The sequence below is a fragment of the Gopherus evgoodei genome, chromosome 1, assembly GCF_007399415.2.
Source record: "Gopherus evgoodei ecotype Sinaloan lineage chromosome 1, rGopEvg1_v1.p, whole genome shotgun sequence".
Taxonomy (NCBI): domain Eukaryota; kingdom Metazoa; phylum Chordata; order Testudines; family Testudinidae; genus Gopherus; species Gopherus evgoodei.
In genome coordinates this window covers 65,653,058-65,670,563 of record NC_044322.1, presented here as the reverse complement: position 1 = coordinate 65,670,563, position 17,506 = coordinate 65,653,058, and the positions used below count along the sequence as shown (strand labels likewise).

General features: G+C 38.8%; 1 protein-coding gene across 1 annotated transcript in view; it reads left to right on the top strand.

Annotated features, from left to right (window-relative positions):
- The window catches only part of DIAPH3 (diaphanous related formin 3), a 553,931-nt gene that overhangs the window by 339,004 nt on the left and 197,421 nt on the right, over nucleotides 1-17,506 (top strand). The window contains exon 22 of the mRNA XM_030566194.1: nucleotides 1,498-1,627. Coding sequence (XP_030422054.1) covers nucleotides 1,498-1,627 — 130 coding nt within the window. The remainder of the gene's footprint in view (nucleotides 1-1,497; nucleotides 1,628-17,506) is intronic.

Genomic DNA, 17,506 nt, shown 5'->3' with positions numbered 1-17,506 from the left:
CTCTCAAAACTGGGTGACTGGGCAACAAAATGGCAGATGAAATTTAATGTTGATAAATGCAAAGTAATGCACATTGGAAAACATAATTCCAACTATAAATATAAAATAACGGGGTCTAAATTAGCTGTTGTCACTCAAGAAAGAGACATTCGAGTCATTGTGGATCATTCTGTGAAAACATCCAGTCAATATGCAGTGGCAGTCAAAAAAATTGAACAGAATACTGGGAATCATTAAGAAAGGGGTAGAAAATAAGACAGAAAATATATTGTCTCTGTATAAATCCATGATACGCCCACATCTTGAATACTGTGTACAGATGTGGTCTCCCCATATCAAAAAAGATGTATTGGAATTGGAAAAGTTTCAGAAAAGGACAGCAAAAATTATTAGGGTTGTGGAATGGCTTTCATATGAGGAGAGATTAATAAGACTGGGACTTTTCAGCTTGGGAAAGAGACGGCTAAGGGGAGATATGATTGAGGTCTATATAATCATGACTAGTTTAGAGAAAGTATATAAGGATGTGTTGTTTACTACTTCTCATAACACAAGAAGTAGGGGTCACTAAATGAAATTAGTGGGCAGCAGGTTAAAACAAATATAAGGAAGTATTTCTTCACACAATGCACAGTCAACCTCTGGAACTCCTTGCCAGAGCATGTTTTGAAGGCCAAGACCATAACAGAGTTCAAAAAAGAACTAGATAAATTAATGGAGGATAGATCCATCAATGGCTATTAGCCAGCATGGGCAGGAATGGTGTCCCTAACCTCTGTTTGCCAAAATCTGGGAATGAGCAACGAGATGGATCACTTGATTACTTGTTCTGTTCAGTCCCTCTGGGGCACCTGGCAGTGGCCACTGTTGGGAGACAGGATACTTGGCTTAGATGGACCTTTGGTCTGACCCAGTAGGGCCATTCTTATGTTCTTATGTAAATAGCCAATGTGGAATAGTATTTTTATATATAATTGTTCAAGACTGGAAATAAGTTTGTTATTGGAATCTTGTTCTTTTCATTTAAAAAAGAGCACAGACATCTTCGTAACTGCATACCATTCTTGTGCTTTAATATATTGCATCCCTTGCATTTCTGGAGTCATGTAAATGCAGCTTAATTTTTTTGAGCTTCATGTTTCAAAATTTAGCATACTCCTTTACTTTTCATTGGAAAAAGACCAAATATTTAGTAGATAAGTGTGAAACTGGTCAGTATTTAGAATCTACTTTAAATTTTAACCAACCAAAATAAATCAACAAAAACAGCGAGACAATCATGTTACGTTTTGCTTACATAAGCTGCATTGGTTTAACAGCTTGGCTCTTATCTTCATAACATTCACAGTTGTTAGTGTATGTTGAATGTAAGAATAATTCGAAGCTTTCTCGTTTCCAATATATATATATTTTATATTTCTGTGTGTGTGTGTGTGTGTGTGTGTGTGTGTATATATATATATATATATATATATATATATATTTTTACTTCTCTAGTTAAAGGACACAAAGTCAGCAGATCAGAAAACAACTTTGCTCCATTTTCTGGTTGAAGTATGTGAAGAGAAGTATCCTGATGTCCTGAATTTTACTGAAGATTTGCAGCATTTAGACAAAGCTAGTAAAGGTTTGTACTATTAAATGAAAATTTTAATTTTGATGGCACTTTAATGTCTGTAACTAACAAGTTATGTTTATTTTAATTTAAAGCTAACATGAAATGGCACACTTAATAATCTGATGTATATACTATGTAGGTCAATCAGTTGAACTTTCAGATATAAGCCTGCTACCTCTAATAATAAAATAGAGCTCTAAAATAGTCCCCAAAACGGTTTCCAGATTATACTCTCTAGATTTTTATTTTGTATGAACAGACCTCAAAGTACTTTAATCTTCTGATCTTTTTATCATAAGAATCAACTGCAATTAAGCAGTATTTCTCCAAAATTAACACAGTAGTTCTGAAAAGTTTATCGTGTAATCATTTGAATAAAAGCAAAAAACATTAATCATAGAAATTTCCTCTTTTTTCTTTCCTTTCTATAAATTCTTCATGCAATAGAAGTACTGGAAGCCAGGGAAGATAAATTCCACTTTACTGCCTCATCGTGTAGCATAACATCTTGTACATTTCAATCTAAGCAGCAGAAGACTTTTACATCTACTATCTCAGTTAAGAGTTCCTTCTATATATGAAGACATAGCATGACTAATTTAAACTTACTGGGCATAGAGTTAGAAATTGAGAGGCTTCTCAGCCTTGTCATACTCCTGTAGGAAGCACTCTGAGTAAAATAGTGATTGGCTACGCAAACTGTCACAGTTAATAATTTTTCTAGCTTACATAAATTTGGTGGGAACTCTATTGCCTTGCACAGTGACACCTCTCATGGCTCATGTAGCCTTTCCTGCCACAATCCCTAGATTTACCCCCCCTTTTTTTTTCCTATTGGTGACATAGTGGTCACTGACATCCAAAGTACATTCATACATGTATTTGTGTATATGTATATGTATATATGTGGAGCATCATTAATAAATATATAAAGCATTTGTAAGATAAAGCACATACAGTTACATCCGCATTCATAAGTAGTGGTCGGTCAGTCTGTCTGTCTATCTCTGTTCTCATTCATTTTTAATTTTCACTTTCAGTTGGCATACATTACTACTACTTATGAATATGGATGTATTTATATATGTTTTGTTTTACAAATGATTTATACATTTATTAATGATGCTACTTTTAGTGTTGAGTCCCTAATAGCTGGAGGAATTATTAATTTATCCATGCTTTACTGTTGTGTATAAATAGTTATGTTGCATGTTCTTAGGGAAGCATCCATGCTTTCATCATAGGAAAACTGGAATATACTGTGGTGATATTTGTGGTACATTGTGCAACTACCTGGAATAGTTATTTTTATTATATTTCATCAGACTTTATTATTGCCACCTAAATAATTAATCTTGTATGACAAAGACCATATTCGTCAAGCTTATAGACTGCATTTGCCTCTGTCTTTGAGAAGTTTAAATAGCCACAGCCACACTATTGTATTACAGTATTACTGAAAGAAAAGAGCAGAAGGAGCAGACTGAGTGTAATGGATTACTCTGTGCCTGTACATATCCATATCAATCTGCAAACTCCATTCTGTTTTGTGAATACCATTTTGATTGCAGCCTGAGCAGCACTCTTCACTTTTGCAGCATAATCTCCGTCCTGGGCTGGGACAAGAAATGCTTACACCTACCAGAAGGGATAACAATGGGAAAGCCATCAAGAGTCCTCAGCCTGGATTGTCTGCCATTTCACTCTAGAACAATAGGCTGGCTGCAGTCCAGAGGAACTAGTTTTCCCAGTTTGGAATCCAGGATGGATTGGATGGTGTTCATACAGTCATTCTGGGGAACTAATGGGTTGTTCTGAGTAATTAATAATTTTAAAAAATAAGTAATTTTTATCTCCATATGATCTCTCATGTTAAATTCCAGTAGCGCTATTCTGCTATCTCTTAGTGTTCAGAGTACATGTACAGTTTCTGCGAGAGAAAGTATCCAAAGTTTTCAAATGTGAGTGACTATAATTAAGGTTCTAAAATTGTATTTGGGCCCCCAAATATAAATTACATGATTTTTCAAAAGTGCTAAGCACCTGCACATCTTAATGAAGTCAGTGGGGACTGCAACTGTTTAGCACCTTAGAAAATTGGGCCACTTTTATTTAAGTGCCTAAATTTGGTTTTAGGAGCCTAAATAGTAAATACTAGGTTGGAAAGCTTTCACAAGTGAGTTTGAACTACATTGTTATCAATATGCTACGCAATTCTATAATTTTTAAAATCAAATCCAGATGTTGGATTCTGCTTATTCTTTCCAGTGCTGGTGGGCATAGAGATGGATGAGGACTGACCCTAGCTAAAATTAATCCACAAAAGAAGGAAGTGATGGTTGTGCCATATACAATGGGTGCTTGCCAAACTTTTGTCAGTTAAGTCAACAACATGGGAGTCCTCCTTAATTCATCACTGTGTGACTCACCTCTTCAGTGTAGCATATCTCTATTAGGCTATTTTGCTAATGCTCCATACTTTGTGATGGGTAGCTGTTTGTTTCTGGGTGTAATTCAACTTGTTGATTATGATTTTTAGTGTTTATGGCCTCTCAGGCTGGTTAAAACCTTCTGTTTTTTTAATTATTTCACATCTTTTTTGTATTGTGTTGCAAAGGCTGATGATTTGTGTTTTTTTTAAAAATAACCTCTGAATGGTGTAGGAGTGTTGATTTACAATTAATTTGACTGGCAAAGTCATCTGATGATGGTGTTGAGATGTACTTAGTTACATGGTGACAGATTGAGTTTTGTGTGTCAGGAATACAAATTATAAGAATGAGATTATACTATATATGCTGGTTTCCCAGATTTTCAGTCTGAATCTGTATCTCAGCAGCCAGTTGATTTTTCTTCCTCCAGTTGCACCCAGGTACTACCTAGTAATTTTACATGGTTGGTGACTATTTCTCCCAGCCAATCAAATTCCTTTGCTAGTTGCTTTGCCCGCTGCATCAGTGTTGTGCTTTCATTCCCCCCTACTCAGTTTTATTCCATTGCCATCTCTTAAAGCAGCAGTTCTCAAATGTCATGGCACCACAACCCCTTTCTGACAAGAAGAATTACTTCATGACCCCAGGAGGAAGAGACTGAAGCCTGAGCCTTGCCACCCCAGGTGGGGATGGGAAGATATTCAAAGACCAAGCTCCACCACTCCTGGCAGGAGGGCCAAAGCCTAGGGGCTTCATCTCCAGGCACGGGGCCTGTAACCTGAGCCCCGCCACACGGGGCTGGAGCCCTCGGGCTTCAGCCCCAGACCCCAAAAAGTCTAAGCTAACCCTGACAACCTCATTAAAACAAGGTCGTAACCACCCTTGAGGTCGATCCACAGTTTGAGAAACACTGTCTTAAAAGAACAATTGTAGGTTTGTTCATTCTCTCTCTCTCTCTCTCTTCTCCGCCCCCCAAGGTAATATCAGTTTTTAGTTTAAGTACATTCTAAATCACTGTGGAGTTTATATGTATCATTCATCAAGCTATTAACCTGGGGCACGTGACTTACGAGGAGAGGCTGAGGGAACTGTGCTTGTTTTGATTGCAGAAGAGAAGAGTGAGGAGGGATTTGATAGCAGCCTTCAACTATCTGAGGGGGGGGTTCCAAATAGGATGGAGCTAGGATGTTCTCAGTGGTGGCAGATGATGGAACAAGGAGTAACTGTCTCAAGTTGCAGTGGGGGTGGTTTAAGTTGGATATTCGGAGAAACTTTTTCACTAGGAGGATGGTCAAGCACTGGAATGGGTTACCTAGGAAGGTGGTGGAATCTTCATCCTTAGAGGTTTTTAAGTCTTGGCGTGACCAAGTCCTGTCTGGGATGATTTAGTTGATGATGATCCTGCTTTGAGCAGGGAGTTGGACTAGATGACCTCCTAAGGTCTCTTCCAACCCTGATCTTCTATGAGTCTATGATTGCTCCTTGTCAAGAAGATCTCATTCACCTGGTACAGAATTTGCAAGAACCTCTAAACTCTCTTGACCACACACTCTTGAAGAGAGAAGGAGAAAGGAGGAAAGGTCCATGATAGAGAAATAAGACTAAACCCCACTGTCCTAGAACTCCAGAGGTACTTTTTTCCACTGCTCCAAGATGTATAATTGGTGTTATCTCGGCCAGTGATCTGCTAGGTCACTCCAATCCTCGACTCTGGGACCAGCCTTACCCTGCTCTGCTGTGAGAATCCTCACTCCCCGGGTTGTTCCCGTGCAGCTTCTAGCATCTAAACTGCTCTCAGCGATGTGAGTGAGCACTTTTGGCCTTGTCAGCTCAGCCCCCAATCATGTGTCCAGCTCAGACTGATGTGCTCATGCATACCAAAGCTCAGATTCTACCCCACACCCTCCCAGGGACACAGCATTGCAGCACCTCACAGACTAGATGCTGATGGGGGTGATGGCTACAGACAGAACCTGCTCCACAAAAGTTTAAAACATTCTGATTTGTAGTAGAAAGTACTCCACTGGACTGACTTACGCAGCAAAATAGAAGAGACTGTCTGGGGTATGCAGAAGCACCTGTTACCATTAGGGACCCCAGTAACCATTATATTAGGTTACTTGCTGCCCTGATGCATTTGGGACTTTCCCTTCACTTCATGAGAGTCTGCTTGGCAGCTGTTTTGGCTCGTCATCGTTTCACAGAGGATCTCACAGTCTCACACCTCGCATTTAAGCCTCTTCACCAGAGCACAAATGGCTTCCATAGCTTCCCTAAGAGGTGTTCCAATCTCAGAGATTTGTGGAGCAGTTCACATATGTACCCTGCACAATTTGTTGATCGAGGGTTCCAGGTCTGACACCTACTTTGGCAGAGATGTCCTACAATCATTGTTTCATTATTCTGAACACGCACCTTGTGGACATGAGCTCACTGCTTGTGGATTACCAGAAGTAGAATGCATATGGACAGTCACTTTCCCTACAGTAACTTGGATCCACAATATAAAAATCTGAACAGAATAGAAGGATTAGGCACTCCTGAGGATAGATTTCCTGAAACATAGGCCCTTCATAGGCGTGGAGGTCTAGGACCTATGAGGAATTAGAAAACTTCTAGGTGGTTCCAAAACTTTGGAACTCCTAATAGGTAAGATTGCTGATCAAGATTTAATGGAAGATCTGTGGTTAAAACCTCTGCACTTCTTTTTGAAAATCTGAATAAGTGTACTTTGTGTAAATACAACTGGAGACACTCTGATGTTGGGTAAAGCATTCCCTTTCCTGGTTAGTACTATCCAAGAGATTTTGAGAAGTGGAAAGGCAATCTTTTGGATGATTCAGGATTTTGGATCTCTAATCTGAGGGACAATAACCTCTGGAGTTGCCAAAGTGCAAGAAATAAGTGATGCAGAGCAGAAGACAAAATTTTCATTCTGGTCATATTCCAAGCGCTCTCAACCCCACAGTCTAGGATTTGGCGATACCAGTTTCCAGGCAATAAAATCATGATTCTCAGTAACAATCTCAAGAGTATGGAGGAAAGGGGGAGAGGAGGCCTTTTCAAGGGCTTGAAGAGTCTGCCTGTGGATGACTCCCACAAAAATTCAGTTGGGGAAGCAGAAGAGATCCCTGAGTAGTGACTAGGAACAAGGTAGTTCTGTTCCAAATGCCCTCCTGCAGCTGATAGTAATAATCTTGCATTTGGTAGGTTACAGAGGGCATGGGAACACCCTTTGCTGGGATACTGCAGAGAGAAGAGCAGTTTACTTTAATAATGTGCCACCCAAAGTATCATTGAGAGGACAGAATTTGAAGGGTCCATCCCCCAGCCACCTGAGAGGTCTGAACAGGGGTAGAAATGAGAGTGCTGAATTCCTATGCCCTAGGTCTTTTTATCTGGTATGAATGAGGTCTACCTTATTCTGAAAGTACCAATGTATATTCAGGAGCTGACACTTGACAGTCATACAGACACATCATGCATAGAAGATGGAAAAATCAATGTGTTATTAAAGAAGGTTATTAATTATTTTCATTACAGTTCCAGTTTATCTGTGAAGTCATTAAACTAACTCCCATTTTGATTTCTTTTCTTTGTCAATATTAAAATTAAACAATACCTTAGAGCACAGAATCCAAGTGTGACAAAGCAGCTCTGGAAATCAAAAAGGTTTTGTTTGTTTTTTAATGGTCAGTCTGTAAACTCTCTTCTGTATTGTGCACATTGTCTAAGTGAAAGCTAATTTGCATCAGAGAGGCCTGTTAAGCTTGAAAAAAAATGAATGTGCGTTCCCTATAAGAACAACATGAAGGAACGTGCCAGTGGCAGACGTTTCTCAGATAGCCTGTTTGGGTATCCTGCAAAAAATGATCTGAGAGTAGTGATCAGAATACTTCTTTTGCTTTGTGTAACAATAATCAGTCTATTGGCCATTGCTGTTATGTAGATCATTATGTAAAACTTGGACAATGCAGGAAGGAGTTAAGGATTGGGTGGGAGGGGAGGAGAAAAAAAGCCCTATGGTAGCAGTCTGCTATTCCTTCTTCCAAAAAATTCTCACTCTTCGTATGCAGTGTTGCTTGCCTGATTAGAAAGCCTGTAAAGAACATGGAGTCCTTGAGAAAAAAATAATTAGAAGTACTTGAGGCTGCTATGTATGTTACTATTCAGCTTTGCGTTTACTTGCTTAACTATGTCTTACGTAATATACAGTTGAAAGAACCTCCCCATTGTGTAAATGTCAATACACTTAATGGGCCCAGAGAGTCAAAGATGTTAACATTACCCTGCCACTGTGCAACACTAAATAGTTAAACAAGGTTTCTTGGGAGTTTTTAGTACAGAGACCTCAACCTGGTTAGTTCTATGGCAACAAGCACCATTCAACATCTTTTTAATTTTTATTAAAGAACAAATAGTTAAAGCATTTGAAATGTGAAGTACAAAGTAAGGATTTCATTTTATCAGTGTCACTGTGGGAAGAGAAAATGTTAGTTGAGATGGACTGGGGCAGTTTAAGTCCCATCCTATTTCCTAGAAGACAAAACAAGATAGAAACACAGAAAACAGAAGGGCAAATGATAAGATACATACCGCATTCCTTCTATCCACCAAAGTAGTTATCTTGTCAAAGAAGGAAATCAAGCTGGTTTGGCATGATACGTTTATAGTAAATTCATGCTTGCTGCTAGTGAGTACTCCTCCTTCCTCTAGATATTTGCAAATTGAATGTTTTATACCAGGGGTTGGCAACCTTTCAGAAATGGTGTGCCGAGTCTTCATTTATTCACTCTGATTTAAGGTTTTCCATGCCAGTAATACATTTGAATGTTTTTAGAAGGTTTCTTTCTATAAGTCTATAATATATAACTAAACTATTGTTGTATGTAAAGTAAATACGGTTTTTAAAATGTTTTAGAAGCTTCATTTAAAATTAAATTAAAATGCAGAGCCCCCGGCCAGGTGGCCAGGACCTGGGGAATGTGAGCGCCACTGAAAATCAGCTTGCGTGCCGCCTTCGGCACGTTTGCCATAGGTTGCCTACCCCTGTTTTATACATTTCTCTAGTAGCTTTCCAAGTATTGAAGTCAGACTGACTGGTCTGTAGTTCCCTGGCTTCTCTTTTTAAAGATGGCCACTATGTTAGCCCTTTTCCAGTCTCCTGGGACCTCTCCTGTCATCCATGAGTTTGCAAATATTATTGCCAGTGGCTCTGAGATTTCTTCAGCTAACTCCTTCAGTACCCTCAAGTGAATAGCATCAGGACCTGCTGATTTGAATTCATTCAAACCGGTCGGGAAGATTTCTTACATGTTCTTTACTTATCCCAATCTGCATCCCTTCCCCTTTATTGTCTATTGTAACTTCACTAGTTGTACGATCACATTTTTTTGTGAGAAGACTGAAGCAAAGTAGACATAGATCAGCGCTACCTTCCTGTCATCTTCCATTAGCAGCTCACCACTTCCATTGAGCGGCACACCCACACTGTCCTTGATCTTTTTTTCCTTTCTTTTTTTTTCATCTGACATATTTGAAGAACCCCTTCTTGTTGTCTTTAACATTCCTTTGCCAGTATAGTAAAGGTAGATTGGCCATTGAAAATGGTGAGAGAGAACTTTTAGAACGTTAATCAATTTTCAGGTGAATAACATGAGGAAAGTGGATGTAACTGAATTTTGAATGATGTTTAGTAGCTCTGGGCATTGTAGGGATTTGGAAAGGCTATTGCCATATGAGAGGTAAATGCAGATGCAGTTTCTATATATGAAATGAGGTGCAGGAAACTGGCAGGGGAAGAAGTGTAGGACTGAGTCACTTCTTGGGGAAAATTTGCAGAAGGCCAGTCAAAGTTTTACTGCTTTTGTAGGGAAACTTGTGAAGCTTATGTCATCTATTGTCACCAATGCGGCTTGCTGTGTATATATATTTAAACTACATATCATGGATACAAACATAAGAAGAGCTATACTGAGCCAGACAAAGGTCCATCTAGCCCAGTATCCTGTCTTCCAACAGTGGTCAATGGCAAGTGACCCAGAGGGAATGAACAGAACAGGTAATCATCAAGTGATCCATTGCCTGTCACCCATTCCCAGCTGCAGGCAGATAGAGACCCATCCTAGTTAATATCCAGTGATAGACCTGTCCTCCATGAACTTACCTAGTTCTTTTTTGAAGCCTGTTATAGTCTTGTCCTTCCCAACATACTCTGGCTAGGACTTGCACAGGTTCTGCGCTATGTGAAAACAACACTTCCTTTTGCTTCCCTTTGTTTGTTTTAACCATGCTGCCTATTAATTTAATTTGGTGACCCCCAAATTATGTCTTCATGTGTTAGGAGGAGGAAATAACACTTCCTTATTTATTATTCTCCACACCAGTCATGATTGTATAGACTTCTATCATATCCCCACCTTAATTGTCTTTTTTCCAAGCTGAAAAGTCCCGATGTTATTAATTTCTCTTCACACGGAAGCTGTTCCATACCCCTAATAATTTTTGTTGCCCGTTTCTGAGTCTTTTCCAATTTCAATACATATTTTTTGAGGTAGATGCAGTATTCAAGATCTGGGCATACTATGGATTTATATAGAAGCAATATGATATTTTCTGTCTTTTTATCTATCCCTTTCTTAATGATTCGCAACATTCTGTTCACTTTTTTGACTGCCGTTGCACATTGAGGAAATGTTTTCAGAGAACTATCCACAATGACTTGTTGTTTTTTTTTGAGTGGTAATAGCTAATTTAGACCCCACCATATTATATATATAGTTGGGATTATGTTTTCCAATGTGCATTACTTTGCATTTATCAACTTGAATTTCATGTGCCATTGTCTTGCCCAGTCACCCAGTTTTGTAAGATTCTTTTGTAGCTCTTCACAGTCTGCTTTGTACTTAACTATCTTGAGGAGTTTTGTATTATGCGCAAATTTTGCCACCTCACTGTTACCCCTTTTCCCAGATCATTTATGAATATGTTTAATAGGACTGGTCCCAGTACAGACCCCTGGGAGACATCACTATTTACTTCTCTCCCTTCTGAAAACTGACCATATTTGCCTACCCTTCATTTCCTATCTTTTATCCAGTTACCAATTCATGAGAGGACCTTCCCTCTTATCCCCTGATGGTTTACTTTGCTTAAGAGCTTTTGGTGAGAGAACTTGTCAAAGACTTTCTGAAAATCTAAGTATACTATATCCACTGGATCCTCCTTGTCCACATGCTTGTTGACCCTCCCCTCTCAAAGAATTCTAGTAGATTGGTGAGATATGATTTCAGTTTACAAAATCCATGTTGACTTTTCTGCAACAAATTTTGTTCAGCTATATGTCTGACAATTTTGTTCTTTACTATAGTTTCAACCAGCTTACCTGGTCCTGAAGGCAGGCTTACCAACCTGTAATTGCCAAGATCACCTCTGGAGTCCTTTTTAAAAATTGATGTCACATTAGCTATCCTCCAGTCATTTGGTACAGAAGTTGATTTAAATGGTAGGTTACAAAGTAGTTAGTAGATCTGCAATTTCACATTTGACTTCCTTCCGAACTCTTGGGTCTCTGTGGATCACAAATGATATCTGTTGATCACAGAGAATAAAGAAGAGTATCTTAATGTATGATTCTGAAAATTCAATCTAGAGTTTGTGAATGTAATTTTGCACTTGATTGTATATTGTTAAATATTAAACCTGATTCCAGATGGTTTAAAGGGTATTGTACAAAACTTTGTTGGCTTATATAATCAGTTCCTGCCTTGTAGACTTCAGCCACATCACTCTCGTGCTCTTATTTCCCCACTCCAGTTGGTCCAAAATGGTGCTGCCATTTTTATTTCTCACCCAGTGATCTGATCCTGATGCCTCTTTTCTTTTTAACCCCTCCACAGACTCCCCTTGTTTATCATGCAAAGATCAAATGTCTTTTCCTTACCCATAGGCATGACAACTCCATTCCAGCCTATATCTTGGAATGTATTATATTCACCAAACCCCTCAGTTATACCCATTTATGGAGCATTGATGCCTCACTAATTTTTCTTTCTCTCTCTTCTCCATACTTATTTCCATGCACTTTGTTTGCTAAGCCTCCACCCCTTTTCCTTGGTCATGTATCTCCTTTGTGAGTCATCTTTTCCAAAATTCACATAAGAAATGAGCCTGTACTTCTACAAAATACAAATAATAAAAAGAAAAAAAAACACAAAAAACCCTGCTATCTAGCTCCCTCCTCCAGTGCGCCCTTCCTTCTTGAACTATTGGAATGTGCTTCTGTAAACACACACATGAATAACTTTATTCACCAGGTACTTCTATTTAACTGAATGTTAATACCTGCTTGAGTAAAATTACTAATATTTGTAAGTGTTCACAGAATCTGTACCACTAAAGTGTAAATTATTGGAGTAGGGACTATTTGTGTTATAGTACAGTGCCAAGAACAGTGTGTTTGACTATATTAATAATTTAAAAAATCTCCTTACCTTAAAATCTGGCTTAGTATATAAAAATGTTCAGGCTTGGATGTTATAAATAAGTTCTTCTTTCCATGTGTCTGTATGCATAATTGCCATTGACACTAGGCATTATTATGTAGAGGAAAACAAACCCCAGAGTGTATGTATCTGTCATGTAACGTTAGGTTTTTCAAAAGCTTCTAATAAAAAAAAAAAAAAAGCTTTGTTTCAATCTCTTGAATAAATCTGCATTTCATTAAGATTGCAAAATTATTTCTCCCCTTCATCGTTTTAAAAAAGAAACACATAAATGTGACAGATACATACAAAAGTAGAAAATGAAAATTTAAAGCTGGCAGTTTTCTTTTCTTTTCTTGATTAAAAAAAACAACATAAGAACATAGTTCAACATTTTAAAGCTGAGGTGCTTAAAGTAATGCACCTAAATGCATATTTAAACACCCAAATAAGTGGCCTGATTTTCAAGATTCTGAACATTCAGACCTTCATTGAGTGGGGACACTATTAAAGTTTTGAAATAGGCAGCATGCAGCTAAACTGTTTTACAAATTATACTACAGTGAAGAATGCTATCATGTATTAGATTGCTCACATGTATATTTTTTTCAAGTGTTTCCTGGCTTAGGGCATGATGAACTGGGTTTCAGAGTTAGGTATAACTCAAAATGAACTTTTTCTGCAACGTTTAACCACTTTTTTATTGTGTACTTTTTGACCTTTTTCCTTTAAAGATACAAAGATAGTGTTTACTTTCCACCTTTACTAAAGGAAGTCCTTCATGTACTCTTATCAAAGCTTCTTATATATCTAGTGGTCTTAGCCAAGCTTAGCACATGAAACAGTTCACTAAACCTAGGTGATTCCTATAGGTTAGGCAAATTTGCTTCTACTAATTAAGGAGATTCTACTGATCTCTTGACATTCCTAGTTTTGCCAACCCAGACAATTTAGAAGTTGTACAGCTCACTAAGTCTCTCTCTCTCTCTCTCTCTCTCAGGTACAGATCAAATGGCTCTTTTTTTAAGAGAAGTCTCAAGTTTTCCTTCTTTTCATAAGTAAGGTATCACTAGGAGTCATATTATAATGACAGATTTGCTGTGTGGTAGTGATCAAGGAAGATGGCATCCACCAGGAAAAAACATGTCTATGCATCTGGGTTCACTGAAGGTTCAGTGTCTGTGGTCAAAGCAGGAAACTTCACTGCATGTCAATGCGCTGGAACTTTGGGCAATCTACAATACCTGTCACACTTTCCTAGACTGCATCAAGGGTTCAGTCGTTCACATATTTACCAACCAGAGTGCCACAATGTATTATGTGAGAAGGCAAGGAGGAGCATATACCAGGATGCACTGCCAGCAGGCAATCAGACTGTGGCAGTTCTGCAATAGAATGACTATCACTCTCATGGCCAACCATTTGCCTGGGGTCCAGAATCATCTCGCAGACCATCTCAGCAGGATTTTTCGTGAGTGCTCACTGAAGTCCAGCATTCTTTGAGTCATCTTTTCAATGGCATCCCAGTGATCACGCTGTTCACTGCAAGGGACAGCAGAAAGTGTTATCTGTACTGCTTCTGAGGGGGCCTCAGTCCAGGCTCCCTGACTGGTACCTTCCACCTCAGCTAGTAACCAGCTCTTCTGTTTGCTTTTCCTCTGATCCTGATCATTTCATAGGTTATCCTCAAGCTGAAAGCTGGTTAAGCCAAGCTCATGCTCATTGCCACAGCATGGCTGAGGCAGTGTTGGTTTTCCCACACCTTCTCACATTATCAATTCAGCTTCCCATACCCCTTCCTCTCCATCCTGACCTGCTCGTGCAGAATCATGGTCACACTTCGCACCCCGTGGTCAGGTCCCTGTATTTCACTGCATAGCTGTTTTGTGGTGAATAAAAAGGAAGAACGATGGTCAGTGGCCATTTGACAGGTCCTACTCAATAGTAGAACACGCTTTACCATGATGGACTCATTAGCAAAATGGAAGCAGTTTTCAGTGTGATCATTGGCCCATAGAGTTCAGCCAACACTTCTTATATCCAGGACATCTTGGAGTATTTTCTACATCTTTAGTATTGGGCCTTACAGTTAGCTTGATGAGGGTGCGTCTAACAGCAATCTCAGCCTTTCATCCACCCATTCATGTAAGATCAGTGTTTTCCAATGCCATGGTAGCAAGATCCTTAAAAGGAATTCTTCATCTCCATCTGCCAGTGCAGAAATCAGCTCCCCTGGAGGACCTTAAATCGGCCTTGATGGCTCTAATGGGACCTCCATTTGAGCCTCTGGCATCCTGTTCCGTTCCTCTCTTGTGTCAAAAACCTGCCTGCCTCATGGCACTGACCTCTTCAAGGAGAGTGTGGAAGTCACAGCTTTGATGGCAGAGCCTCCTTATACACAGCAACAAAGAGTCCTGTGGCACCTTATAGACTAACAGACTAACAGACGTATTAGAGCATAAGCTTTCGTGGGTGAATACCCACTTCATCAGTATGTGACATGCATCTGACGACATAAGTATTCACCCACGAAAGCTTATGCTCCAATACTTCTGTTAGTCTATAAGGTGCCATGGGACTCTTTGTCGCTTTTTACAGATCCAGACTAACATGGCTACCCCTCTGATCCTTATACACAGTTTTTCAAAGACAGTGATATTGTGGCATCACCTAACTTTCTTCATTTGAATCTGGCAGTGTATTTGCCTGTTTTTTTTCCTAAAGCTGTGTTCATACTCAGCGAAGCAGTATCTTCATGCATTGAACTTCACATGATGTCTCACCTTTTTATCTGAACAGGACTAAACCCTGTCAGGCTTTGTCTTGTCTATTTGTGTCATATGCAGACTGTATGAAGGGGCAGTCAGTCCCCTCACAGATAATCTTTAAGGGAATAAATTCCTACATCAACACTGCATACGAAACAGCTTCGGCTACACCCCCTGAACAGGTATACGGCCGTTCTAGGGGAGAACAAGCTACATCAATGCATTTTGAAGCGATGTCTCAATATTGGACATTTGCTGGGCTGCCAGCCATTTGTCGATACATATGTTTGCGAACAATCTGGCCATTATTATGGCATCCAGAGTAGATGCAAACAGGGAAGGTATTCCTGCAGTCCTTGTTTAAATAGACTCTGAGCCCCACCTCCTCTGGATATTGCATGTGAGTCACCGAAGTGAAATACATGGCTGCTAGGTTGACCATACTTCCCTAAATTGAAAACCCGATGCATGGGACTGGCCCGAGCCACCTGGCACCGCTGCTCAGCCACCCACCCCAGAATGTTCCTCTGTGCCCCCAATTGAGAAAAGTAGCAACGAGGTGAAGAGGAATGGGTATGGGCTGATATCTGGGCAGTAAAGCAGGACTATGAACAAAGAGAGAGGGATAGTATGAAATTGTAGAAAAAATTAGACTATGGTTCTTATCCAACTCCTATTACAGTCAATGGGAAATCTTGCAATGATTTCAGTGGGCATTTGATCAGGCCATATAATAGCTGGGAAAATGCAATAAAATTGCTTCAGGGTCCCAAGAAGCACTTCAGACACTACAGAACTGTATTTGTGCAATTCACCAAATAGTGGCAAAAGTTTCTATATGCCTCCAAGGCAATAATAAAAGAGTAGAAGATAAATTATTTATAGTGGTCAAAAGGAGACATGGGTTGAGAATCAGATATCCAGAAATACAAAAGATAATTTTAAATGTAATAGAAACTAATTGCTGAGAGACCAATCAGGCAATGGGATAATCTGCCATAAGGAAATCTGCAATGTGCTGTTATAAAATGTATGCAAGGAAAAAATGGATTTTGCAGGTTAGATGTTCTTCTACATATGCAGCAGTTGTACAAGGAGGTAACTTCCGCTGTAAAGCATACAAAACATATTCTTACTGAAGGATTAAAAACAAAACAAAACTGTTACTTATTTTGAAAGTAATAAACAGCTGAAAATCATTCCTTGGACCTAGGAGGCTATTTTGAAAATCATTTGGTGGCAAAAAAAAGTTCTCCCCCTCCCCCCTGCCCCAGCGAGTTGTCATTTATGCCCTGTGTAACCACACTTTCAGATCTTAACAGACCAAGCAAAGAAGCTTTTTGAAAATTTTAGTATTTGAGACAAGAAGCTCTCTGCCAAAGTTTGAGAACAGATTGAAATATTTGTATTTCACAATTTATATGATTTAATATTTTTGCAGTTAACATATACATCATTGAACAATCAATGATATGTTGGGAAATATATAGCAGTATAGAGTGTACATATATATACGCAGAAATATAAATACACCGTTCAATGCTGAACCTAAACTCCAAACAGGAAAAGTGTACTTTTTGTGCAAGTTAGCTAAGTCCCCATTTTCACGTATTTCACTATGTGCGGTAATTTGATATTGAAATACATGCATGGAGATTGATTTTGAAACTTTTTGAACTCAAATCTTTGTATGTACACTTGTCCATCTGCTTCTAAATAGTCTTCTGACATTGAGAGTTAATTTAGAAAAGTCTGCAAAAGTTAATCTTACAGGGAGTTTTAGAATGAACGTTAAATTGGAAAGTTTATCTAGTTAAATTCTGTATAAAAATGTTTAGTGGCTAAACCACAGTACTGAGAACCAAAAACTTCTTGATTACTTAATGTCAATTTGTACTCACCCTGGCAAGTTATTTTCACTGCTCTGTTTCTACAGCTGTAAAATGGTGGGGATAACGCTACTTATTCCTGACACACAGGGGTATGGTGATGAATTAATTAAGTTAATGTTTGTACAGTGTTTTCAATGTATAATAGACTGTGTCAGAGCAGAGTATTATTACTCTTTTCAGATAAGAAAGCTAACTTAAATACTTGTATTGTGGATATACAATAAAGAAATGTAGAGTAAACATAAAAGGTATCTTAGTGCTAATAACAGAAATCATTACATTTTGTTTATGAAACTAAAGGTTCTGTTTCACT